The sequence below is a fragment of the Podarcis tiliguerta genome (genome assembly GCF_965153285.1).
Source record: "Podarcis tiliguerta genome assembly, chromosome: 6".
Taxonomy (NCBI): domain Eukaryota; kingdom Metazoa; phylum Chordata; class Lepidosauria; order Squamata; family Lacertidae; genus Podarcis; species Podarcis tiliguerta.
In genome coordinates this window covers 75,007,922-75,034,267 of record NC_139539.1, presented here as the reverse complement: position 1 = coordinate 75,034,267, position 26,346 = coordinate 75,007,922, and the positions used below count along the sequence as shown (strand labels likewise).

The following is a 26,346-nucleotide window of genomic DNA, read 5'->3' as shown; positions in this document are numbered from 1 at the left end:
AACAAAACAGCACATGATAGTCCTGCAGGAGTAATTGGATGAAAAATGGGCACAACCCTGTACATGTCTACTCAGAAGCAAGCCCCGGAGAGTTCAATGGGACATACTCCCATGTGTGTATAGGATTTTCTCACTGCTATTCACACAAAAAGCTCCTTAAATATAACATTTGAAATTCTGCCTTAACATACCGTATTTTTCTCTCTATAAGACACACCAGACCACAAGACGCATCTAGTTTTTGGAGGAGGAAAACAAGGAAAAAAATATTCTGAATCTCAGAAGCCAGAACAGCAAGAGGGATCGCTGCACAGTGAAAGCAGCAATCCCTCTTGCTGTGCTGGCTTCTGGGATAGCTGCGCAGCCTGCATTCGCTCCATAAGACGCACACATATTTCCCCTTACTTTTTAGGAGGGAAAAAGTGAGTCTTATAGAGCAAAAAATACGGTACTTAACTTCTGCATTCTGAAGCAGGGGGCGGAGGAAGGTGGCGGTAGGGGTGGTCCATCCCGGGTGTCATCACTGAGGGGAGTGACATTCAGTGTGCCCCCTACCCACAACTCCCAAGCCTACCCCAAGCCGCTGGAGGAAGGGGCAGAGCTGTGCCGCCTCGCCGGCAGCCTTTTCCCCTTCCCCGTTCGTTTTGACAGCTCAGGGGAGGCTTGGGAGTCATGGGTGGGCAGTGTGCCGTTGCCCCCCCCCCCGCTCCCAGGCTGCTTCCTGGGGGGGGGGGAGCCTCCCCTGAGCTGTCAAAAGGAAGAGGGAAGGGAGGAAGGCTGCTGCAAAGCTTTGCTGCTCCCTCCTCCCTGCCCAGGAAGCCATGGGCGGCTCGCCCCTTGGGACGCTCACAGTGGTGCCCCCTTAGATGCTCGCCGCGGGCGGCACCCCCTGGGATGCTTGCCCCGCCCCCCTGGGTCACTCGCTCTACCCCCAGGTGCACAGCTTGTGCGCCACTCCGGGGGCTGAAGCAGCTAGCTCCATCTCTGTTCTAAAGAGGATGGGTTAATATTTAAAGAGCTTATGTCCATCAGCAGTCAACCATAGAGAGCATGACTGCACTACAGGAAGCAGAACCAAGCAGAACCTCTAGTTCCTAAGATGTCCCTAAGTCTAGTTCCTAAGAGGAAAAGACAACAAGGTAAGATACCTCTGTTCAAACCATAATAGAAAAGTAATAAGTTAAGACATGTACAAGGTGGGCGGTTCGAATCCCCGCGACGGGGTGAGCTCCCGTTGCTCAGTCCCTGCTCCTGCCAACCTAGCAGTTCAAAAGCACGTCAAAGTACAAGTAGATAAATAGGTACCGCTCCGGTAGGAAGGTAAACGGCGTTTCCATGCACTGCTCTGGTTCGCCAGAAGCGGCTTAGTCATGCTGGCCACATGACCCGGAAGCTGTACGCCAGCTCCCTCGGCCAATAAAGCGAGATGAGCGCCGCAACCTCAGAGTCGGTCATGACTGGTACTAATGGTCAGGGGTCCCTTTACCTTTTTAAGATATGTACTCTTCCAGTAATCCCACCCCTAGACCTTTGGGAACCACTGGTCTTTAGCCAATGCAGGCAGAGTGAGGCTGATCTTAATGCTGCCTCCTTGTCTGCACCTTAACTAAGTGAAGGATCTGTTGCTTATAAGAAGTTTGAATTAAAAGAGCTTTCATGAAGCAAGGACTACTACTTGTTTAAAGATCTTTATTGCCAGTAAAACGAGACTGTGATGATCTAATAGGAGCATCTGGTTCTAAACTGATTTAGTGGCTTTCATGCAAAACTGTATGTGGGCATTTCATTAAATTAACCAGACCAGCTCATTTCCACTAGCATCCAATGGCAAATCCCGTTTGCCTCGCACGTGGCAAGAATCACAAGGCTGTTGCTGTCTTCTATAATATCATTTTATTTTGATTTAGTTGGGATGAAGAATGACTCATGATTTCCCGAAAGGTATTTTAATGAGGTAGGAAGACGGGTATATTGGGCTGTCTAAAATAAATTTATAGCAAGACAGATCTGTGTAGTTCTGATATCTTCATGGTTTGAGCCATTGCAATGTTTTAAGATTATCCTTTCCATAATGGGTAGGTAAGGTGAATCAGTTTTCTGTCAATATTCATGGAGTTTAAAAATTCCATATCTTCTTTTTTCAGACTAAAGTCAAAGACCTGAAAAGAAAAAGATGTCAAATGTTAGCCTGTAAAGTTATAATACTCTTGGTATGCTGCTAATGCAACCATAGCAAACTCAACCGTAGTCCTCTTTTGGTTTCCCTGCAAATGGCCTGGTCCTCAAATACACTGCACTTCAATTGGGAGAATGCTGCACTCGCAGAGCTCAGGGAATGCTGGATTTCGGCATCACTTGGGAAGACAGGCAAACTAATGCCAGTGTACTGGAAGAAGCAAAGATCACCGGTGTCGAAGCAATGATTCTTCAACATCAACTTCATTGGACTGGTCATGATGTTCGGATGCCTAATTATCGTTTTCCAAAGCAACTACTCTATTCCCAACTTAAGAATGGAAAGCATAATGCTGGTGGTCAACAAAAGAGGTTTATAGACACTCTCAAGGCAAATCTTTAAAAATGTAGTATAAACACATATAAATACCGTATGTCCCCACTGTAGAAGGACATGTGGATCCAGAATTAGCCTCTACAGTCACTTATGGACTCTCTGTTAAGGCTGTGTTCATGGAAGACAATTTTACTTGGCTACGAGTGATCGCCAAAGAAAAAGAAGAAAAGAAGTCCTGTTTTATACAATCTACTGCTACTTAGGCTAACAGGATCTGCATGGTTTCAAAAACCAGCAAAGCAAATCTGACCAAGAGAGAAAAAAATTGGCTGGAATAACTGTATGGAAATGACATGGGATTAGCAAAACACTTCTCAAATCACTTCCAATTCACTTAAAAACAATAGTCTGTATCCAGCTTGTTTGTAGTAACCTTGAATGCCTATAGGCCAAATGACCCAACATACATACATTATAGATATAGATAGATAGATAGATAGATAGATAGATGATACATACATACATACATACATACATACATACATACATACATACTACTAACTTTAAAAGTCCATTTCATTTTAGCATAGGCACTGTCAGAGCTTAATCATGTTTCAGTTTGTGAAGGTCATTATTTGGAAACAAATTTGAAACCATTCCCAATCCCCCCCCCCTTTTTTTTTTTACTTGGACCAGCACAAGTTGATGCTTTCCTTTTGCAAAGGAATACTGTCAGGTGGAGTTATTACCTTCTCTAAATCCAACAGATGCATAGGGAGGGATGTAACTGTGCTCCTAAGGTGCCTGGGTGAATTCATAAGTGTTCTCCAACACTTATGCCTCTTCAAAAGTCTCATTATGCTTTCATTCACTGGGAGTGAGAACCTGAGGAATTCTCTCTCCAGAAGCAGGAACAATGCAGTATGTGTCGACCTCAGACCGATCAGTGCACAAACTGTTCCCTTAAGTTTGCATCACACACAACACTGGACACTGCAGAAGAACTAAGTTTTTTCTTACAAAGCTTCTTAGGCATATGCAATTCCACCCAAATAGCTAACTAGAACTCAATTCATATGTTAGCAGTTTTTGGCAGCACCCCCACCGCCAAAGCTAACATAGTAGCTGGTGCCAGAGGAATATGCTTAGATAGCAATACAAATATCAATCCTTAGATTCAGGCATGCATGGATGAAATTTGTCTCCAGTTGGATAGAAGTGGTCACTGATCCAAAGGATGGAAAGCAGGGCTTCACAAACAAAATCACAGAATTGTAGAGTTGGAAGGGACCTCAAGGGTCATCGAGTCCAACCCCCTGCAAATATTCAGATGAATCAACTGAGAAATAACCTGAATAAGCTAAGAAACTATCGACTCTGCAAAGCAACATGGGGAAATAGTAGAAGAAAAATCCCAAAGAGCTGCTCCATCATGGGAAAAAGATGCATGGAAGAAACAGATAAAATGATCCTTCAGCTGTAGAATGAAAATAGGGGCGAAGTTTATAGTAGAATTCCCTCAACTTAGAATTGCATTATTGTCCAAACGTGAGCTTCTTTGATATCTCCCAAGCCCTTTGTGACTGAGCCGCCTTTTTGATAATAGAATCAATGTGCCCTACCTCGAGAGAATCAGAACACACAGCATCTTGTGATTTATATTATATAATGTACCACAGAAGTGGATGAAATTTGCAGGTATATTAGCTTCTCCAGAGTAGATAAAGCCTGTTAAACTACAAATAGCTCCAAAGTCCTTTCTGCTGGAAACCTTTAAGGTTTTATTTTCTATTAAGGAAACATCTTAAAACTTTATTTTGGGGTAGAACTGGATGAAATTTGTAGACAAGATCACCCTTTTGGAAGTATGAATCCTGTAAAACCTGAGGAGGATAGCTGCAGTAGTTCTCCTGCAAGGGGAGCCGTTACAGGTTTGGGGTAGGTAAAATAGAAATCACTTAATCTCTCAAGGTGTTTTGTGGGCAATTGGTCTGAAAATTGCAGACATGAGAGAAACCTGCCAAACTGCAGACAAGCAGGTCTGCGAGCTTTCGTGATAGGCACCTTTAAAGATGCCTCTGCTTTTCTTTTGTCTGGAGCAGGGGGAGGAGAACTAAAACGGATGAGTTTTCTGGGTGAAATCAGAAGTGCTTGTGCTGACAGAACAAATGCCATGAATACCATCCTTTATATATTTTCCACTGAGAGGTTACTGGAACTTTGGGAAGTAGGAACAATGGGAGTGGTATGTCGTATACTTTGATGTATGCTGAATGCCAACTTTGGGTATTATGTGGTGAAGAAAGCAGAGAAACTGCAGTCATATAGAGACGGCTAAAGCAAGCTTTCAAGGGAAATTTAACAGGATCTCATGGCAAAGTTATGCCAGCAAATTCATTCTCTCACACAGGTGCAGAATTTCATAGAAGCCTGAGAAGTGTGCTCAGTAATCAGACATTGGCTTCCCAAATTGGAAGTCTTTGTTGGAGTCATAAAGAGTAAACTGTTTAACTCCCGCAGGGCATTTAAAAGAAGCATCTTTTACTCCACCAATATCAAACATACAGAAGAGATCTGACAACTCGCAAGCCTTGTTTACTTCGGCAAGGGAACTTTCATCCAAGAACAGAGCTTTGAAAAGGCAGAGCTCACGTCACCCTGTTGTACCACTTTAAAGGGAAACAGGCTGGTGTTTACTACAGTATATCAGGCCCATAGTACATATATTTTGACTCCGAGGCTTCTGAACTTATAATTTCTGCAGCCTGCTTACTGCCTATAGAGCGGTGACATAATTATCTTCTAGCTTAAGTTGTGGGCAAGGAAAGGAGCCGTAGCAGCTTCAGTTCTCTGCAATCAAATGTACAGCTTGGTCAGAAATGCCTTATGTGTGCATTTTACAACCACCATTGGCATTTCTCAACTGGAGGGTCTGAGCTGCTTTTCAGTCATATAATAAGCAAGCTGCAGAGAAGAAGAAAAAAAGACTGAACAAAAAGTGGAGATTAAACAGTCTACCCTCAGAAAAATCAGACAGGAAACTCTGTAGCTGGGCAGGCATCAGCCTCACCCTTCCCTTTTGACTTTTCTCGTTGTTGATCTTTCCTCTTTTCTTTATTATTTCACAGCCATTTCCATTCCCCCACTGATCATCAGAGCGGTCTAGCAAAAGATGCTATGTTGTGGCTTAAAAGTGTTCAGATTATCGGGACTTCTGCCCAGGTGTGAGGACCCAAGCTAAGTGGGATTTCCCCCTGAAAGCTGATTTTTGCTTATCTGCAGCAATAACTCTCAATTTCACTCCTGTCCTAAGTAAAAGTTGTGACTGAGTGCAGTGGACTGCCTACAGTTTCCAGATGAGCAAAACCTAAGCTATCTAGAGTGCCAAACTTAGTATCATAAAGTCATGCTAGGCTGGCTCTCAAAAGTAATTTATTTATTCAGGGGGTGCCCCACAATAACTTGCATTCGGTGGGGAAAAATAAATCTGAGCTGAAAGTTCTCATGGGGAAATTTCTGACTTGAACTTGCAATAAGAGTGCATAGCAAAAATGGTCCCCTGAAATCCAGACTTAGTGGCAGCAACTCTCTCCCACCCTTCCTTCTTTCAAAAAATGTGTCTAATTCTGCCATCACAGACAGTGACAGCCCATAACCCAACCACATGGTGGGTTGGACTCCAACTCCCATCAGCCCCGGCCAGCATAGCAAGTGGTCAGAGAAGATGGGAAGACCAGCCAACTCTGCCTTTAACATCTCCAGGGGAGGCTCTGCTTGTGATCCTGCCTGATTGGCAGGGACACAGGCTAGGGTCTTCTCTGTGGTGGCCCCTCAGCTATGGAAATCCCTCCCCATTGAGCTGTGTCTGTCGGTCTCATTGGTTTTCTCCCTCCCTGCCCTCCACCAGTTGAAGCACACACTTGTCTGTCCAAGCCTGTTTGGGAAAGGGCGATTGGGACTGATGTCTTTATCATTTCTGCTAGCTGAGAGGTTCCTGTTGTTTTACTGCAGTTTTTGCGAGAGTGTTTGTAGTAGTTTATTCTGTTGCAAGGCTGGATTGTATGCACGCCGCCCTGGTCTCCTTTGGAGGAAGGGCCAGGAAAATATATAACAGGTGCAGAACAGCACCTAGATTACACCAAACATCCCCAAATATGTTCTGCCGGGATGTTTCAGATAAAGAGTGAAAGAAGCATGAGTGTTTTGTGTGCTTCTAGATCTTGACTCATAAATGCATCCCCTGTGAAAGGATGCACATTGGGATAATGGAAACCTGTGGGTAAATGTACATTTCTATCCACTGGGCAAGACCCAAATGCACAATGAGAAGCCTTCCCATCCCACTGCCTTTTTGGAACATTAAAAGAAGCTTTAAAAATACTGTTTAAAGTGCATCACTCTTGAATATTGATCACAGAATAAATGACGACTGCAAAAGGCATTTTTAAATTGAAATGTATGTTCCTATCAAAAGCACTTCTTTAATTCTATTGAAGTGGGAAACTTCAATAGCACCATTTGCGTTTGTGAAAACAACTTTGGGGTCCCATCCTACGAACTTATGATTCAAATGTCAGCCCCATTTGTTTTACTGATATTAACATTTCTAGGCTGTGACACTCTAGCTTAGTCCAATGGGACTTGTTTGCAAGTAGGCATGCACAGAATTATAGTATTAATCTGCTTCATGATAAAAATCAGCAAACAGTTGACAGATGCATGGGGAAGTAACAGAGGAAAGTTACTAAGTGCCCAAAGAAGGAAATTAGGAATGTTATATTTGTTTTAAATAGGTACAGTGCATTTCTTAATTATCTCTGGCACTGAGGGATACACTCTTGGGTATTGTATTAAGAGGAAACACGAGGTGGGGCTCCATTTGTGCTTCACACACTCCGAATTGTCTTTCGAAACAATTTCTTTTGGTCAAATGTTTCTGTTTCTAATACAAAAAAGGACATGCACGAGTGGTATTGAAATTTGAACAGCGGCACCATCTGACACTCCTAACATAACTGAGAAGCTCTTTCTTCCTCTTTCTTTTTAAAACACCACTTTCAGGTCACTCGAGACATAGATAAATCAATCAATCAATAGTCAAGCTGCTTTATTGCTGCTGCTATTTATTAGTCTTATTTATGATCATCATTTATACCGGCTCAGCTTACAAAGATCCATTAGCCTGGTAGCGTGATCAACTGTTTGCAGGTAAATCGCACAGGGGTGTTCTCTAAGTTGGGAAAGAGCTGGCTCTGCCCTCCCACAACAGACCATTGCTAAGCCACAAATGACTAACATAAGTAGGCATGTACAATCACGCTCTTGTGAACATTTCGGCAGGCTAGGAACAGCTGATGACATGGATCCCCAAATCTCTTTTCTGATGAGAGCAGCTTTTGCATCTCATTTGGAAACCAAGGACCCAGAGTCTGGAGGAAGAATGGGGAGGCACAGAATGCCAGATGCTTGAAGTCCAGTGTGAAGTTTCCACAGTCTGTGTTGATTTGGGGAGCCATGGCATCAGCTGGTGTTGGTCCACTGTGCTTCATTAAGTCCAGGGTCAACGCAGCCATCTACCAGGAGATTTTGGAGCACTTCATGCTTCCTTCCGCAGATGAGCTTTATGGGGATGCTGACTTCATTTTCCAGCAGGACTTTGGCACCTGACCACACTGCTAAAAGTACCAAAACCTGGTTCAATGCCCATGGGACTACTGTGCTTGATTGGCCAGCAAACTTGCCTGACCTGAACCCCATAGAGAATCTATGGGGCATTGCCAAGAGAAAGATGAGAGACGTGAGACCGAGCAATGCAGAAGAGCTGAAGGCTGCTATTGAAGCATCCTGGTCTTCCATAACACCTCAGCAGTGCCACAGGCTGATAGCATCCATGCCACGCTGCACTGAGTCAGTAATTGATGCAAAAGGGGCCCAAACCAAATACTGAGTACATATGCATGCTTCTACTTCTCAGAGGTTCAATACTGCTCTATTTGCAATCCTTGTTTTGCTGATTTCATTTAATATTCTAATTTTCTGAGATTGTTAATTTGGGGTTTCCATCAGCTGTACGCCATGATCATCACAATTATAACAAATAAAGGCTTGACATATCTCGCTTTGCATGTCATGAGACTATCTCATATATTAGTTACACCTTTTAAGTTGAATTACTGAAATAAATGAACTTTTCCACGATATTCTAATTTTCCGAGTTTCACCTGGAGTTCTAAGGTTGCCAACTTCTCTTTCCTTCTTTCCTTTCTGCTCCCTTTCATTTAACAGGATACGTTCAGCAGGTCAAATGTTTCAGTACACTGAGCATACCTGGAAAAGATTTAACCTAATTTGTGAATGGGCGTCTAGCCCAAGAATGGGTCCAGTGGGGCAGAGTGGGGGGGGGGGGGGCGGGAGAGTTGGCAACTTTAGCCAGCACCTGCCCTGTGAGGTTGTGTCAAGATTACTTTATTTGCCAGGTGGCGAACTGAAATGGAGAAGTTTGCGGGTTGACCTTGCGCCCGTCACTGTCTCTCAGTCTAATATGCCTGACAGTGTCGTTTTGAGGATAAAGCAGAAGAGAGGGAGAACCTTGCACACCACCTTTAGCTTGCTGGGAGGGTAGGTAGGGTGTAAATGTCATTTATAAATAATACTATTAGAAAAGCCAGGCCTTGAGATATGCTGATAAAAGCGTGTTCTTTCGCCCCAACAAACAATACAAGCAACACGCAGGCCAGTAGACTAGATAGCACTGTAATTCTTATTGCATAATAGACATGATTTAGTAACAAAAACACTTGTAAATGCTCTAATATATTTGAGACCAATTGAGCACACCTCTGTCAATCTTTGAAAGTCTGTAGAAGTATAATAAGTCTATGCTGAAGCAAAGTAATAGATGCTATCCTGTGGGCTAAGCGGTAAAACTTTTTAGGCGTTCTTTCGCCCCAGCTCTATGAAAACGTGCCGAAACCATCTCCGAAGGCAAAAATTTACTTCTTTTCAAAACTGTTTATCAAGCAATATGGAACTTCATAGGCCAAATTTATTTCCTGGTCAAAAGAACCGAGAGCAGCCTTTTCCTTGTTTTCTAAATTCAGCAGCATGCCAGAAAGCTCGAGAAAAATTCTCTACCAGTTAATGGAAAGCTACAGCAAGCAGAACACAGGAAGACTCCCAGTTTATACGAGAAAATAGCATTCCGTTCCTGCGGTGCTGGGAGGAGGCTTTCTTGATAAGTGTAACACATTATGTCTGCAAGGAAGGCGCTGTGGGCCAAGTTGGGATCTGCACCTGTGCTGTGCTTTGCGCATTGTGGTATAGCAAGTCTTCAGATCCTCAGGGATCCTCATGGTTTTTGTCCAGCACCCTATTTCTAGGGATCTGCTGAACCTGCGGCGCTAACTTGTACAGCTGCAGCAGAAGCACCATCCTTACTTTTGCTAATGAGCAGTGCCATTTTGCACTAACGTCCCAAGTTTGTGTGCCCTCTCTTTAACCTTTGTGATCCAATAACTGCCATGTGCTGCTTAAGGACTGAGAAGGAAGCACTTTGCACAGCTAACTTTCCCATGTATAAATGCTTAAACCTTCACACTCCTGCGGCACATTCTAAATGCAACAACTGATCGAGCTGTCAGTTGCACTAGAGAAGGCTGGGTCTCATTTTTTCTTGCTTTAGGTAGCTTTACTCAAGAGTTGCCCTTCCTCTGCGCTGTAAGGAAGTCAAACAAATAGTTGCCAGGAGCAGCAATGGTGGTGAAAAGCTTTGGGGTGGGGGAGAAATCACAAAACATAACTGTTACTTTCAGTAACTGTTCTTTGAAAGGAAGTGTGCTTTCACACAATTTCCATGTGCTGGTCGCACCTGCCATTACACCTTCCCCACTGTCAACAAATCAGCTTTTTAAGGTTAGAACATTAGGTCAAATGGTTAGCTGGATCTAATCTCCAGCCAGCTCAGGCTTGCCCTGCAAAAATAATAATAATGCAGAAATACTCAGGTGTAGCTAAGAGAAGCTTCCGCACTTTTGCTGTAGCTGCACTGGTAAGTCCTACAGGAAATACAAATGCCCATTTAAGAGACCTACCCTGGCTTAAAAACCCCAATTCTGTGATGGCTGTGTGGCCACATTTGCACATCTTGCCTAAAGCACAAAAATGTAATGTGTAGCACACAGTATGTGTGTGTGTGTGTGTGTGTGTGTGTGAGAGAGAGAGAGAGAGAGAGAGTGTCAGATGAATCTTCTCCCATAAGAAAGAGGAAAAGGAGGTGGAGGGCCCATCATCAGGAAATTTCCACCCTTCATGCCGTCATGCACAGGCTTCCATGTGGAGCACCTGCAACATGTACAGTGGTACCTCGGGTTGAGTACTTAATTTGTTCCGGTGGTCCATTCTTAACCTGAAACTGTTCTTAACCTGAAGCACCACTTTAGCTAATGGGGCCTCCTGCTGCTGCCGCGCTGCCGGAGCACGATTTCTGTTCTCATCCTGAAGCAAAGTTCTTAACCTGAGGTACTGTTTCTGGGTTAGCAGAGTCTGTAACCTGAAGTGTCTGTAACCTGAAGCGTCTGTAACCTGAGGTACCACTGAATCATGCAAAAAGGATTTGGGGGAGCACATGACCATCTTCTCCTCCACCACGAGAACAAGATTTTAGGGGCAGATAAGCTTCTAAGTATGATAAAGGTAAAAGGTAAAGGACCCCTGGACGGTTCAGTCAAAGGCGACTATGGGGTTGCGGTGCTCGTCTGGCTTTCAGGCCAGCTTTTGTCTACAGACAGCTTTCCAGGTCACGTGGTCGGCATGACTAAACCGCTTCTGGTGCAACGGGACACTGTGACGGAAACCAGAGTGCACAGAAACACTGTTTACCTTCCCGCAGCAGCGATACCTATTGATCTACTTGCACTGGCGTGCTTTCGAACTGCTAGGTTGGCAGGAGCTGGGACAGAGCAACAGCTCACCCCGTCCCAGGGATTCGAACCATCGACCTTCCAATCAGCAAGCCCAAGAGGCTGAGTGGTTTAGATCACAGCACCACCCATGTCTAAGTATGAAGGAAATGCATATACTCCCTGGTGAATATACTGGGGAGATGTGGTCAGAGTCCCACGGTTCACATCAGCCATTCAGGGATCTGCCCTGCACATTGTCTTTGTTTATTGTAGGAAGCATCAAGGTTGCCATAGAAAACACACCAGCAAAAAATATAAGTAGCTCCTGCTTTCCAACAAAATAGTAATAATAATAATAAACCTCTTCACAAACTAAACTTCTTAGGTATACATCTGAAAATCTGCAATGCACGGATGTTTGCAAGTAATTTTAGCATAATCACTCATTGTGATCTGCTCTTAAGTACAGGTAGGTAGCAGTGTTGGTCTGCCGTAGTCGAAACAAAATAAAAAAATTCCTTCCAGTAGCACCTTAGAGACCAACTAAGCTCATACCAATAACAAACTTAAGTTGGTCTCTAAGGTGCTAATGGAAGGATTTTTTTTATTTTGCTCTTAAGTCCACACTTCAGAGTCAAACCTTAGTTTGCAGTCACATAGCATGTGAAAAAGCCCAAACTTTACTGGAAGTGAGAGATGGACCAACGGAACCCATAGGAAAAGTGTCTCTGAAAAACATGATCAAATGTAATTTAGGGTGTGGGCCTTAAGGCATCCCTTCAAAATGTTTTCAGAATCTCCCTCAGGAGTTGTAATCAAGGGGAGAAACTTTGTCTCCGCTCAAAGTGTTAGCAACAAAACTTCAGGGACAAACAACAATACCAGCTCGCTACAAGCTGGGATGATAAAAAAGCAAGGAGCTTTTGTTCTGTGATACGGCTAAAACAGCACAGCAGTGGGAAAACTGCTGCAGGAAGTCCTAAAACAATATAAATCACAGTCAGACTTTCCATACACTTCTAGACACAGGAACTCTGAAAATATCAGACAAGCATGACTGCATACCTAATGCCAGGCTGATAATTCAATGGGCAGAGGCTCTGTCTAAAACATACACTACACATACATTAATGCAAGTTTTAATACTAGGTTCCAATGTCAAGTGTATAACATCATGTTTACCCCGAAATCCAACCTAGATGAAAACTAAATTAACTTGTAGTGAAGCTGAAACAAACCCAAGAATCAAAACATCTAAGCAGGAGCTGTTGTAAGCAGGAGCAGTGGAAGACTGACTAAATCAATCAATCAATGCTAAATCAATCAAGGCTAAATCAATGGAGTTCACCCTGAGGGGCATTTCATGGCTATCAAGATCTGCCTATCAACCTCCATACAGTCAAGAGGAATAGCTGTGGCTGAGGATGAAGAAAAGAGTCCTGGTGAAGTAGATTTGGCACTACCAGCAGCTAACCCAGTCTCCTAATACTGTAGAACTGATTGATCAGATTTACCAAGGACATTGGAGCCATCAGGTGAAGGTGATACCCACTTCCTATCCCTTAATCTTTGTTTCTGCATCCCCTGAAGCATGAGCATCACATCCTGAAGACCCTGAGTTGAGGTTGGGGTGCTGAATATTGTTCTCTACTATCTGGAGATGGGTTATCACGACTACCAGAATCTTCATGAAGACCCTGGAGGAAGAATGGCACGACCCCATGGGGATAGTCTTCATTCCCACAGCTGAGCCTCAGAAAGTGATAATGCAGGCATGCCTCTATCGAAGATAGAAAATCTCCCCAGATCAGGCTCATCTAGATCTATTACAGATTCTCTATACTGAAGGTATTTTTCTTTAGAACTCGTTCACACCTATTTGCATAAAAATTTGCTCTGGTGTCTCTTGACTTGGGGGGAAACAAAGATGACCAAAGAGCAGATACTAGCTCTATGGTACTTATTATTGCCATAAGATGTTGGATGGCCTTGGCAAGACAGGCACAACTTTCTGGGGTTGCTTGAGTGCAGAAGAACCAAGCAGAATGAACTAGAGAATTCAAAATAGCAGCTGCCCTCCTCTTTTTGCAGAATCTACGGATCTGAGGCTGTTTCTCTGCCGATGCTTGCAAATGCTGAAATTTTAGTCCCCACTGGTGTCAAGGATGACTTCCAGTCTGAAGGAATGGGGCGCTTCTTACTGGAGTTCTGGAGCACATCCTGTGCTGGCATGCATGGAAAGGATGAGAGGGATCTAAGGAATGCTTCATGCCCGAGGGCTGTTTCTTAGGAAATAGTGGAGGGGCTTTTTGCGTCAGGTTTTACTTGGAACAGACCCGTTGACGGAAAAGAACATGACTAAATAGGCCCAAGGGACACGGGTGGCGCTGTGGGTTAAACCACAGAGCCTAGGACTTGCTGATCAGAAGGTCGGCGGTTCGAATCCCCGCCACGGGGTGAGCTCCCGTTGTTCGGTCCCTGCTCCTGCCAACCTAGCAGTTCAAAAGCACGTCAAAGTGCAAGTAGATAAATAGGTACCGCTCCCATGGGAAGCTAAACAGTGTTTCTGTGCGCTGCTCTGGTTTGCCACATGACCTGGAAGGTGTACACCGGCTCCCTTGGCCAGTAAAGTGAGATGAGCGCTGCAACCCCAGAGTCGGCCACGACTGAACCTAATGGTCAGGGGTCCCTTTACCTTTACCTTTAAATTAGGCCCATGACTGTAAAGTCTATACTCAAACTTAGTTGAATACCACCCATTATTATTACATTTAAAAAAAAAAAATTCCTAGATACAAAAATGACATGGCGTTGTGGGGCAGAAAAAAGAAGTATCAACTTGTTGGGAAGGCTGAAGAGTGATGATGTCAAACTGTAAGGGCTTGGCGGAGAAAAGTGTAAATTCTACCTTCTCTGTATTAAGCTACATATTACCACACCCAAACAGATTATATCAAGGCAATATTTCATTTCATTTTGCATTACTGCATGAGAATACATTACAAAAGCAGCATTGTCCCTTCAGATACTATGAAACTTACAACAACAATCCAAGCCTTGGCATCTAAACAACTGGGGTTGGATCCCAGGAGACATGTCTCCCATCATGCATTCCATTCAGAATTGCAACATCATCTTCTGCTAGGGAAAAGTCAAAGACCTAAGGGGAATGTATATGTGGTTAGTGGAACACATACAAGGCAACAATAAAAACCAACTGCCTGCTTCTTAAAAACACACCGGCATCCTGAATCAGAATTTTGGCTCAAGAGTTTGTATCTACAACCAGATAGTTAGAATGTCATAGCTCTACTTAATTTGGAAAATACTTGACTTCCTTTCTATGATGTGTCTAGGCTCACATTTGATCTATTTAGACTGTTTTACTAAGCCAGGGGTGCCCAAACTTCTTTCAAAGAGGGCCAGATTTGATGAAGTGAACATGTGTGAGAGCCGACCAAAGTTGCTGATTTTTTTTAGGATTGAAGTTGTTGAGCTTTTCTTAGAGTTTAGGTTTACCACAAAGTTGTTGAGCTTTTCTTAGGATTTTATCCCAGGACATATGCCACCAAAGAGGCTGGATTAAATCGATTGGGCCCCTGAAACGGACTTTGGATATTCCTGTACTAAGCCATTTCTCGTCTATCACTGCTTGTTCCCAACTTCCCCCACTCTCGGTGCAACATAAACTGAGCATGAACATAATGTAGGAACTTAAAAAGAGGCTGCAGGACACATTTGGTCCTGCATTCTGCTCTCAAGTGGCCAAACAGATGCCTTTGGAGAAGCCAGTGCGCCATCAGAATGAGTAGCCGATGGAAGCCTTATCCGCCATGAATTTATCTAATCCTCTTTTAAGGCCACCCAAGTTAACAGCCATCGCTGACTCTTGTGGGAGACAATTCCACAGCTACCCCTGAAAGCAATGTGGTTGGACCCTGAAGTCTCATCTACAGCTACAATTCCACGGTCAGTTCCAAAACCAAGGGATACCCATGAATACCTTCTGTTCCTCTCTCCCCACACCCCTGTAAATCACCATTAACGACTTTGGGAGAAATGTGGGTCAAAACACCAAGTGAAGGAGAACTTGGGAAAGAAAACCACAACGAAATAACAAGTCTTACACTATTAAGACTACTTAATGAAGCCAGTGTTCATTGGGGAAACACAGTGATGACATAATATACACAGAATGTTGATGAGACTCAGAGCTTCTGGGAGAAAGGGGATTCCCTGGCTGGGAGGTTTTTTTAAAAAATCCCTTCTCCTAGCCAGACAAAGAGCTATGCCTCCTTGTAAACATGCTTTCTGAGAAGCACAGGTTTAGTTCCTGGAACACCCCGGTTGGCACGTAGAACTGCTAGAATGGCTCCTGGGGGAGGATAGACACAGGCTGTAAGGAAGGGACTCTTTCCTAGAGTTTACGAAGTTCGATCACAGGCGGCGCATGTCATACGGTCAAAGGCCATTTCCTTGCCTGCCTCCCCTTTCCATCGCTTGGTTCCCTGAACTGGGAATTCCTGTAAGCCTGTGTGCATGGATAAAGGCAGAGACGGCAGCATTAGATGTGCAACTGTTACGCTGCGCACCCGGCATATACTGAGCAAGCCCTTCTCTTCCCTTGGCTGTCTCAGAAGCAATAAATCCCTTCTTCCCCAGGACTACCTGAGGTGTGTGTTTTTAGCAAAGTTTTTAAAAGGACGGGATTGCAAGCATTTATTTATTCAAACTGGTAGCTTAGTTAACTAAAGCACTGGTTCGCTGTTTTAACTGGTGAAGACCAACTGGAATAACTGTGGGACTGTTCATGGCAAAATGTTCATGGCATATTTTGCCAGCCCATGCTTTCTGTGTTGCCTCCCCACCACCTCATTTGTGCTGATTTTCCTTGGTGGGGGGCACTTAAATAATAATAGCAACAATAATTTTATTATTTGTACGCCGCCCATCTGACTGGGTTGCCCCAGCCACTCTGGGTGGCTTCCAACATATATAAAAACATAATAAAACATCACACATTAAAAAGCTTCTCTATACAGGTAAACTGCATTATCGACTGAAACGCTTAAAAACACAACTGCAATGCCCGGTTGCCAAGTGTGAACTGACAAGCTAATCAGAACCCTCCTTGCGCCTTCTCCTTCTAATTGCTTCCTATTCAGTGTAGCATGGCCTTAACAAACCCTAATTTTAGTTGCTTTTATCTGCTGCACTTGCCTTTATCTTATCTGTTTCGGCTCTTATGCTGATTGTATGATTTTATTGGTTCAGTCACTGTTAGCTGCCCTGTGTGATGCAAAATGCATTGGAAAGGGTGGAATATACATTTTCTAGCGTGTAAATCAGGGTTTCCCAAATTTGGATCTGCAGATGTTATTGATCTACAACTCCCACCTCCCCTGGTCAAGGATGATGGGAACTGTAGTTCAAAACCAGCTGGAGACCCAAGTTTGGGAAACGCTGATGCAAATAAATGTCATGACTTCTCCCTCAATTGAACGATAGCAACTGGTCTATGAATGCAGAGGTTCCATTTAACTATCAAGGATAATTTTATCTACTTACTTATCTATCTATCCAGCTATTTCCCAGCTTTCACCCTAAGGTCGCGATAAGACTTACATGCATTTGCTAAACCCCTTTTAAAGCCATCTAACAGTCTTGCGTGAGTGATCCTCTGCCTCACTGTGTACAGTGGAGCTCATTACCAAGTAAGTGTGCAGCAAACTGCAGCCTTAGTTCTTCAAAAACCTTTCCTGAAAAAGTGGTTCAGGAGCAAGTATCTGCCCAACATCTCCCATGCTGAAAACTAATGTTAAATAAGTTTTGCGCTTTCTTGCAATCTTCCTATCCTCTTTTAATAACCCTTTCGAATCGTTGTCATCAAAGAAACCAACCGCCTCTCTCTTGCTGATTTCCTGCTTCTGATATATTTAAAGAAATGTGTTGCTTGTGTCAGTGTTTTTAGCAAGGTGCTCTCCAATTTCCTTATCACCAACTGACATTTGTTTTGCCAGAGCTGGTGCCCCTTTTTATTTTTCTAACTTGGCCAAGACTTCTACTTTTTAAAGGAAGCCTTCTTGCTTTTTATAACCTCCTTGACTTTGCTCACCAATCACACTTGCATTCTCTTGGACTTGTTTGTATCTTTCCAATTTGTGTTCATCGTTATATCTGCACTTCTGCTATTAAATAACCTCCAATTGCCTTATAGACAATTGTCTCTTGAATGTCCCTTTTAGCTTGCTTTCAACTTAACCTCATTTTTGTGCATATGTGTGCACACTAAGTTCTGTCTTTAGATATTAAATGAAACCATTTTGGACATCCAAAACAGCTTTCCGTTCATTGCACAATTCAACAACACATAGGGACCTTCCAGACTGCCATATTTTGTGAGTGGGATTAAATTGCATACTGGCAAATTCAGGCTGTGCCATTAAAGTGGGTGCGAAACTCTTGCACAACAAACCCACTTCCTCTCCCTTCAAAAAATTCCAGACTTTTTGCAGTAAGGAAAGTGATGGGGAAATGCACTAGAAAGTATGGGATAAAACTCCCCCACTGTCAGGGGACTGCCATTGGAACAGGGAAGGGAGGCAGAGGGGCAGTTGGGATACAGGGAACCTCTGAAGATCTTAGAAGCAGTTCCTCTTCCTGCGGTGGGGAAAGCCACACCTCCAGTGGGGAAGAGGGGAAGGGACCAGAGGAGGATGCTGGGAGTCCCTGTGCCACACCTTGCCAGACTGAGGGTGGGGAAAGCCACACCTCCAGGGCAAAGGAGGGGAAAGGGCTAGAGGATGCTGCTGGGAGCCTCGGCACCGCTCCTTGCCAAGCCCACCTTGCGCAGAGGTGTAAAACGCAAAGAAGGAAGGAAAAGGCTGGGGGTGACTAAGCTCTTATGTTGGGGGAGGACCCGGGAACGACCACTCCCGGATTCTGCTAGCGATTGAGGCAGACATGAACTTGTGGCTCTGCACTGTAAATAGTTTTGCACCAAAATAAAACCTGTTAAAGACAGGTCGGAGTCCTGTCTGGTTACTCACAAGCAACCACCACTAACATCTGACACCCACAAACAAATCAGAATGACCGCTCAATAAACAGTATATATCCTGTCCACAAACGTTATGCAAAAAAACCTCCTCAATACATGTACTGTCCGGAAGCAATGTTAAGGGTACAAGGGTCTTAAGCCCCCACCCCCCACATTCTGATCTGGTTCACTCTGCTTCCCACCCCACCCATATTGCAAACATAATTGCCCTTAATCTCCTTAACTGCAGGGGAACTGTCCCCTTCTAAATCTACACTTGAGTGTTAAATATTTTCTATACTTTGGTCTCCCAAGAAGCTAAGCTTCATTCTACTCCTAAGCCAAACTTTTTTTCTTGTGTTCTACCCAGAAACAGACAAAGAGAACAATCTCTCATAGTGGTAATTGACAACATGAAGTGGAGCAAGCAGAAGCAATAATAAAGAGGTATCTAATACTTTAGAAATGTTACTAAAATCACGATTTTTACAATCAAATTCGAATTCCTCCTTTTTTCTGCCTAGTGAAAAGAGGAGAGATATCCCCTCTATAAGGAACTTTGAGTTTTAGCAAGTGGAAGTATGTTTAGGTTATAAGGCTAAATCTTCATTTTAGCCCACCTCATTTTAAAATATACAACTTTAGCTTTATCTGTTTCAAATTTAGTTTAGTCTAGGTTTAACTGGGAATTGCTGCAGGATTTATTTCCTCTTTTAGCACATGATGCCCTTAATACGCTATAATACATTTCTTTAAATAATGCAGCAATTACACTTTTGTTCTTCTCATGGAGGTGCCTACGTCACCTGGCTCCTTACCATTTTCTCAATGTTTTGTCACTGGGATTGTGATGTTTCGGATCAATCAATAGCTTCTTAACTTCTCATTGTTTCCTTACACGTGTGCTTGCTAAAGTTCTGGTTCATTCTCATGTTATTCCCAAATAATCCATCTTATGTTAATAGACATGGCATGGCGGAAGGTAAAGGGACCCCTGACCATTAGGTCCAGTCGTGGCCGACTCTGGGGTTGCGGCGCTCATTACGCTTTATTGGCCGAGAGGGCCGGTGTACAACATGACTAAGCCGCTTCTGGTGAACCAGAGCAGCGCACAGAAACGCCGTTTACCTTCCCGCCAGAGCGGTACCTATTTATCTACTTGCACTTTGACGTGCTTTTGAACTGCTAGGTTGTCAGGAGCAGGGATTGAGGAACAGGAGCTCACCACGTTGCGGGGATTCGAACCGCCAACCTTCTGATTGGCAAGTCCTAGGCTCTGTGGTTTAACCCACAATGCCACCCGCATCCCATGGCAGAAGAGGAGTGTAAAATAATGAAAAGTTATGTCCAAAGTACAATAATTCATGTACATCTGGCACAAGGCAATCTGCTCTTACCTGACAGTTTTCCAGGACCCTCTCTGGTTTTGTAGACTTTGGAATAGTGACAATGCCATTCTAGAATGAAAAATAAAAACAATTTATATATTCCTAAAGTTCTATTCTTAAAAAGAAAACGGAAAGAGGGAGTGGGAGAATGAATTAGAACTATCTCACCCAAGTCAATGTGTCTCATTAGTGGAAGTTGTCAGTGAATCATCTCTTTATAAATGTTAAGTTAACCTGAAACAATTCAGCTTAGTTGAGATGATAAGCATGTGTCTGGAATGTACCAGGTGGGGAATTCTAATGACTGAAAGCTCTTCCATATAAAAACTCCTGCACATGGAAACTAGGTGTCAGGGAGAAGTATTTTAGTCTACTCTTCTCCCTGATGTGCTAGTTTCCTATGAACCCTGTAAACCCCTATCCTTCGTGGTAAAGCCCACATACAGGTTTACTCCCTTCACCTGCTGTTTGGAAGCGCTAGGCCAGGCTTCCTCAACCTCGGCCCTCCATATGTTTTGAGACTACAATACCCATCATCCCTGACCACTGGTCTAGCAGCTAGGGAACATGGGAGTTGTAGGCCAAAAACATCTGGAGGGCCAAGGTTGAGGAAGCTTGCACTAGGCCAAAATACCTCCTTTAGCAAGATGTCTGCAGTCGCTTTTGGGTCCTAATATAACAATATTAGAAGTCTTTCTATAAAACACTTATACTGAAATGACTTGAAAGTATATCTATCCAAGGGAGGAACCATGCACTCATCAAACACAGCTCTGCAGGTCAAGTTTGGGCACAGTGGCATTGACAAAGAATTAATCCACACAGCACTCTCCTTCTTGCAGGTCAGTATTTCAGCCGCCGTAGTTCTACATTGACAGAAGAAGAGGATGCTCAGTCTTTGGATCTCTTCCACTAACAGACTGCTTGTGTAACGCTGGCAGGAACAGCGAAGCTAAACTTAGTCCCAGGGAAGAGGTATCTTTCAATCTCTCTACCCAACAATGGTCTAGACTTCAAGCCAATTACTTTAAATAGCCACCGAATAACCTTGAAACATTGGTGTACTCCTAGCACTGAAGGCACTAAGAGACACACGAGGTATGTCTACTATTACTGGGCATGTTTTATGTGGGTGGGCAGGAAATAAATTAATGTTTAATAGGTTATTGTATTTTAGTGTTTTATTGGAAGCTGCCCAGAGTGGCTGGGGAAACCCAGCCAGATGGGCAGCATATAAATAATAAATTGTTGTTGTTGCTGTTATTGTTGTTACTATTATTATTACAGACATTTTTTTAAAATAGAGATGCGTTCAGGGACGCTGGCTCCTAGGAGCCGAACCCCTTTGAGCACCCCCCAATATTTGTTAGCAGGGGGCTAGGCCCCCTCAATGTTTGTCCAGGTGTGATGCTGTACATTAGTGTTCCCCAACCTTGGGCCTCCAGCTGTTTTTGGACTACAATTCCCATCATCCTTGCTAGCGAGGGATGATGGGAGTTGTAGTCCAAAAACAGCTGGAGGCCCAAGGTTGGGGAACACTGCAGTGTACATGATGCTATCACATGAGCCAGGAACCTGGTGGCTCCTCCTCTTCCTGCCATGGAGAGGAAGTGGTCCCCAGCCTGTGACAGCAGCAGGGGATGGAGGAAAAGGTGGAGGAGCCACTGGAAACCGAAGCCAAGCTGCAACACAACGCACAAACATCACATGTCACATCTGGGTGTCACACACAACATCATGTGTGACTTCAGCCCCTTCCCCCAATATCTATTCGGATTCCTCCTGGACGGGACCAAGAATGCTGGCAACTTTAGAACTTACCTGTATGCTCCAGCATATACATATTTGTGCAGGAGTTCTGCCATATTTCTTTGCAAGCTGAATGACGTCTGGATGACTAAGGGCTTCACCTTTAGCAAGTGGGCAGTAGCCTTCGAAAACAATATTCCTGCTTTGGCAGTAATCCACTAATTCTTGAGGCCGATGGAAAGGGTGGTATTCAACCTTTTATAAAAGAGAAGAAACTTTGCAGTTAAAACCATCGCCAGCTTTTAATCTATCACAACTCAAAGGTCAAGCGACTGAAGTGTTACTTCTTATTTGGCAGAGTGCTATCAGTTTAAAAAAAAAAAGAGGAAAGAAGAAATTGATATTGATATTTTCTCTTCCCTTCAAAATGCCAGGAAAAAGTCCCTTGGGTGGAAACATGGTACTCTGGAAAATTTGTACGCTGGCTGCCAACATCCTTGGAAGTTACAGAGATGCACCAACTCTTTGTAGTAATGTTTGAAGCAGTTTGCTGGGTGCATTAGAACTCTGTCCCAAGACAGCAATCATGCAAGATCATTGCCTCTTTCTCCTCCTCCTCCTCCTCCTCTCCCACGTTCCTATGAATAAGAAACTGAAAAGAACAGCACAGCCATACATGACCTGCCTATCCCCAAAATGCCACTATACAAGTACTTGCCTTCACCTCAGTTGTACAATTCCACCTCTTTGTAGAGCAAATTCACACAGTTGCTCTTCTACCATCATGAAATGATCTCAGCACATGGTCTGTGTGGAGATGAGTCTTGCAGAATAGCCTGGCAAGTATTCACCCAACCCATATGATCAAATTTGACCTCATTTGCAAGGCTTTCATCAAAATCTTCCATTAGGTTAGTTGGTTGTGCATAAATCTAAACAGAGGGTTACGGGAAGGTATCCCCCCCCCCCCCAAGGTGCAGCAGTAGCACATTAATAAATCCTACCTGAGGGACAACTTGGGGAAACATAGGCTTTCTTAAACAACACACACAACACGGCTGAGGTATCCTTAAAATGGAAAATCCCATTAATTTAAATTTGTATTTTTTAAAATTCTTACTTGAAGTTTCTTATCTAGCAACTTATCTAGTACTTAAGTATATATATTTTAGACAGAGCATACGTGTCTCTTCCCTCCTGACATATATGGACTGGTTACACAGTGACATTAATCTAGCCAATATTCTGTAAACTTTATGGTATAAAGCAAACAAAAAAGGTCAGGTCCAAGGAACTTAAACAGTCAAAGGGGGAGAAGTGAAGGAGAGGGGTGGAAGAAGAAAGAGTACCTGGAGCATGAACATAGAAAGTTTTAGAAGGGATGGGGAATTGGGCAAAAAAAGGCTGTTGGATGCTGAGGCCAAAAATGGTCCCACTAGGGAAGCTGGTCATAACCTAAAAAGAAAGAAAGAAAAAAGGAAAGGAAAGGAAAGGAAAGGAAAGGAAAGGAAAGGAAAGGGACAATATGGAATATGGTCCTTGATTTCTCATTAATCTTAATTAGGCTTGTGATTAGTGTGTATGCATGCACACACACACTTTTAAATGAATAGATATGGTGAAATCTCCACTGGTGGTTATGACTATGCAACCCAAGTGTTGTTAGGGATTAGAGCAGAATATAAAAGTTTACACTTTCATAGACTGGGAGACAGGTGTCACAGTTTACCTGATCAATGCTGACATAGAAACCTGTCCTTTAGTTACAATCATGGGTCAGGAAAATGTGGAGTTTATTTAAAAAGGAGTGTGGGCAGAAGAAAGAAAGAAAAGAGGCATTTAAGTTAGCTTGCTTGCACAAATCATCTGTGCAAGGAGCTTTGCTGGCGTGTTCTGTTTGTGTGCCCCATCCAAACCAACGTTATTGGTTGGAGTGGCTCAACGATGGTGTCCCACTTCTCAAAATCAACAGTCAATTCCTCCTGACGAATAGGAGGAGGTGACAGGCAAGAGGAAGAAGGAATAAATATGTATGAATATGAGATGAATACAACTGATATAGGAACCCAAGATTCTTGCAAGAAGTCATTCTGTGGCAAAACGTAATAAAACGTGAACTATTCTGATGTTACCCCTCCCGGTAATTGAAGCATGGATGATTAAGCAAATCCAAAAAATGACACAGTTCCTGGACAGAAAAACACAACCCCTTCATGTGCACAAACCCAACATAAATTCTCTGGAAAAAAAGCTGCTTTAGCTGTCACACATCTTCCAGTGACCTAACCGTTTTGCGTACTTTTGATGGAGAAGACGACGCGATATCTTAGTTTAGCACCATGACATCAACACAGGGAATGTGGAAAATTTCGTCCACCCCGAGGAGGATGAAGGACTGCTTCCTGTTTCTCATCTTTAGTACATGTTGTCTTTCCAAGCAACAATAGTCAGGAACAATAGCCTGGCATCTGCTCAATCCAGACGCTGAAAAAACCAGGCTCTCAAAGGCTAGGCTGAGTCAGCCTAAACCGACTGTGATCAAAAATGACGGGCTGGATAAGAGACAAGGTTCAAACAGCAGACACATCCATCCCTTCAACCTTTGAAGTTTCTTGACCTCTCTGTGGCATTCAGCACCGCATGTTTACAGTTTGCAGAGACATGATGGAGGTGGCTCGTTTGCCCATGCTGCTTGCACCTGAACAGGCTATGGACATGCCCAGTATTTACTGTTGAAGACTCTGAGGAAGAATGAAGAAGCAATACTCCAGGTTGAGCTTTCAGACTCGCTAAATGCCACAGAGGTAACAGTGTGTTATTTCACAAGGAAGAAATATGCTGGGGAAAAGTGCAGAAAAAGTAAACCAATCAGTACGTTGGACTACCTTGGCGTGTGTGTTTTAAGATGCATGCAGATTATGGAAAGGATGGGATAAGAATTTTATAAAATTATGCATCATATGTAAAAAGTTGATAAAGAAGCTTTCCCCCCCTCTTATAGTATTATAGCAGAACCCCTCGTTTGGAATTACAGGGGTACCTCGGGTTACAGACGCTTCAGGTTACAGACTCCGCTAACCCAGAAATAGTACCTTGGGTTAAGAACTTTGCTTCAGGATGAGAACAGAAATCACGCAGCGGCGGCAGCAGGAGGCCCCATTAGTGGTACCTCAGGTTAAAAACAGTATCAGGTTAAGAACGGACCTCTAGAATGAATTAAGTTCTTAAGCCGAGGTTCCACTGTATTCAATGAAACAGACTGTCAGGAGGTTCAGGTCTCCTGGCTCTCACTGGATGAAGGACTTGAACTTTGTGTACAGTTTCTGCCCAAACCTTTAATGCCCAAATCAGTACAGTACATGGACAAAATAGGTGCTATACGTGGCTAGCAAGGAATATTGATCCAACCCTAGGGTTCCATTATATAGGAATGGGGCAGGCACAGCTTCAATGTGAGACTGAGTAGCGGCTGTTGCCTTGGGATTTGCCCTCACTTTGTTGGGTGTGTGGTGCTGGATTCAAGTCCTCTCATGCTCTCCATCATCTGCCCAAAACACCAGTTTACTAGTCAAAGCCTTCTAACCACTATGCATAGCATACTCACCTGGTTAACGTGCGGGGTTACCTGGCAGTCTTCCTTCAGTTGTTCCAAATGATCAATAAGAAAGTTGCTTACTCCAATAGACCGGCATAAACCTGAACAAAAGCAAAAACGGGTGCTACATATTTATAACATTCTGCCATGGTGGGAGAAAAGAGAGGGGCCTAGCGCACACATTATAACCAAGTGGCCCAACTGAAAAGAGGGTTAGGTTTAACAGTGCTTCAGCCTGTTAAGCATGGAAATGGGGTCCACTCCCACATACAATTTCTGTAGTCAATCAGGGAACCCCTGCCATCAGTGAACACCTAGAGCCGGCAGACAATTGCTGACACCATGTGTGTACTTTACCATTTAAAATCTGAATACTTTCGGTACCCAAATTTAAGTAGTAGAGCATGGCTTGGCTGTGTCCGAATGGCCCTGTGCAAATAACCACCTCTCAGCATCAGTCAGCTTTCTTATGAGATAAGAAAAGGTTGTTACCTACATACAAGCTCTCAGAAGAGGGTGGGCTATAAAAATAAATACATTTCAGGAATGATGAAACGGTCATCAAGTGAGAGGAAGATTACACACACCCCAATTTATGCATAACGAGAGTTCTGAGTAACATCATAGGGTAGTTTTTAAAAAAGAACAACACTGAACTTGCAGTTTGACAGCATTATCTGAGGACACAATTCAATCAAGATCCCTTTAGGAAGCAGTTTTATAATCTAAACACACAGGGGGCTCCCTGGTGGATTCAAGCTCCAGGCTAAATTCTGGGAAAAGCTGGTGTAGTGTAAGCAAAGAACAATTGGACTTTGCCAGGTTGAAAAGGAGGAAATGGTGTTCTGAACAGCCTGCCAAAAGCTCAAAAGAAGTGGAACATGCGTAGAAGACTAATAGGGTGTAAGAAAACACAAGGACAAACAATCCAAACAGACTTCTGACTACTTTTAGGTTATTGCTGCAAGGAAGACATTCAGTAAAATAAAACCCACAGAAACTATACTTATGCAGTCATGAATTAAGAGGACAAATCTATAGCTGGGTTTTGCATTTTCTAACGCTGCCTGCCATCAAAGGGCCGTAATTACATGCATGCAGCTCAGCATGCTTCCACAAAATTATGTGTGTATATGGAACTGAACTGTGCCAATAGTCCCAGA

The 26,346-nt window shown here is 43.5% G+C and overlaps 1 protein-coding gene and 1 long non-coding RNA gene across 5 annotated transcripts in view; both read right to left on the bottom strand.

Annotated features, from left to right (window-relative positions):
* Positions 1–1,870: 1,870 nt before the first annotated feature.
* Positions 1,871–26,346, bottom strand: part of LOC310679672 (putative oxidoreductase ZK1290.5) — a 66,561-nt gene continuing 42,085 nt past the window's right edge. For 2 of the 4 annotated variants that reach the window (XM_083445241.1, XM_083445239.1), the window contains 5 exons: positions 25,193–25,284; positions 21,661–21,843; positions 19,849–19,908; positions 14,454–14,572; positions 1,871–2,159 (listed from right to left, as the gene is read on the bottom strand). In XM_083445241.1, coding sequence (XP_083301367.1) covers positions 14,477–14,572; positions 19,849–19,908; positions 21,661–21,843; positions 25,193–25,284 — 431 coding nt within the window. In that variant the 3' untranslated portion in view covers positions 1,871–2,159; positions 14,454–14,476. The remainder of the gene's footprint in view (positions 2,160–14,453; positions 14,573–19,848; positions 19,909–21,660; positions 21,844–25,192; positions 25,285–26,346) is intronic. The other 2 variants (XM_083445240.1, XM_083445238.1) reach the window with 1 other exon arrangement.
* LOC310679692 lies at positions 21,872–25,185 on the bottom strand. The gene is made up of 2 exons (XR_014512479.1): positions 23,888–25,185; positions 21,872–22,240 (listed from the first exon to the last, which is right to left on the bottom strand). It is a non-coding gene; the product is annotated as an uncharacterized lncRNA (long non-coding RNA).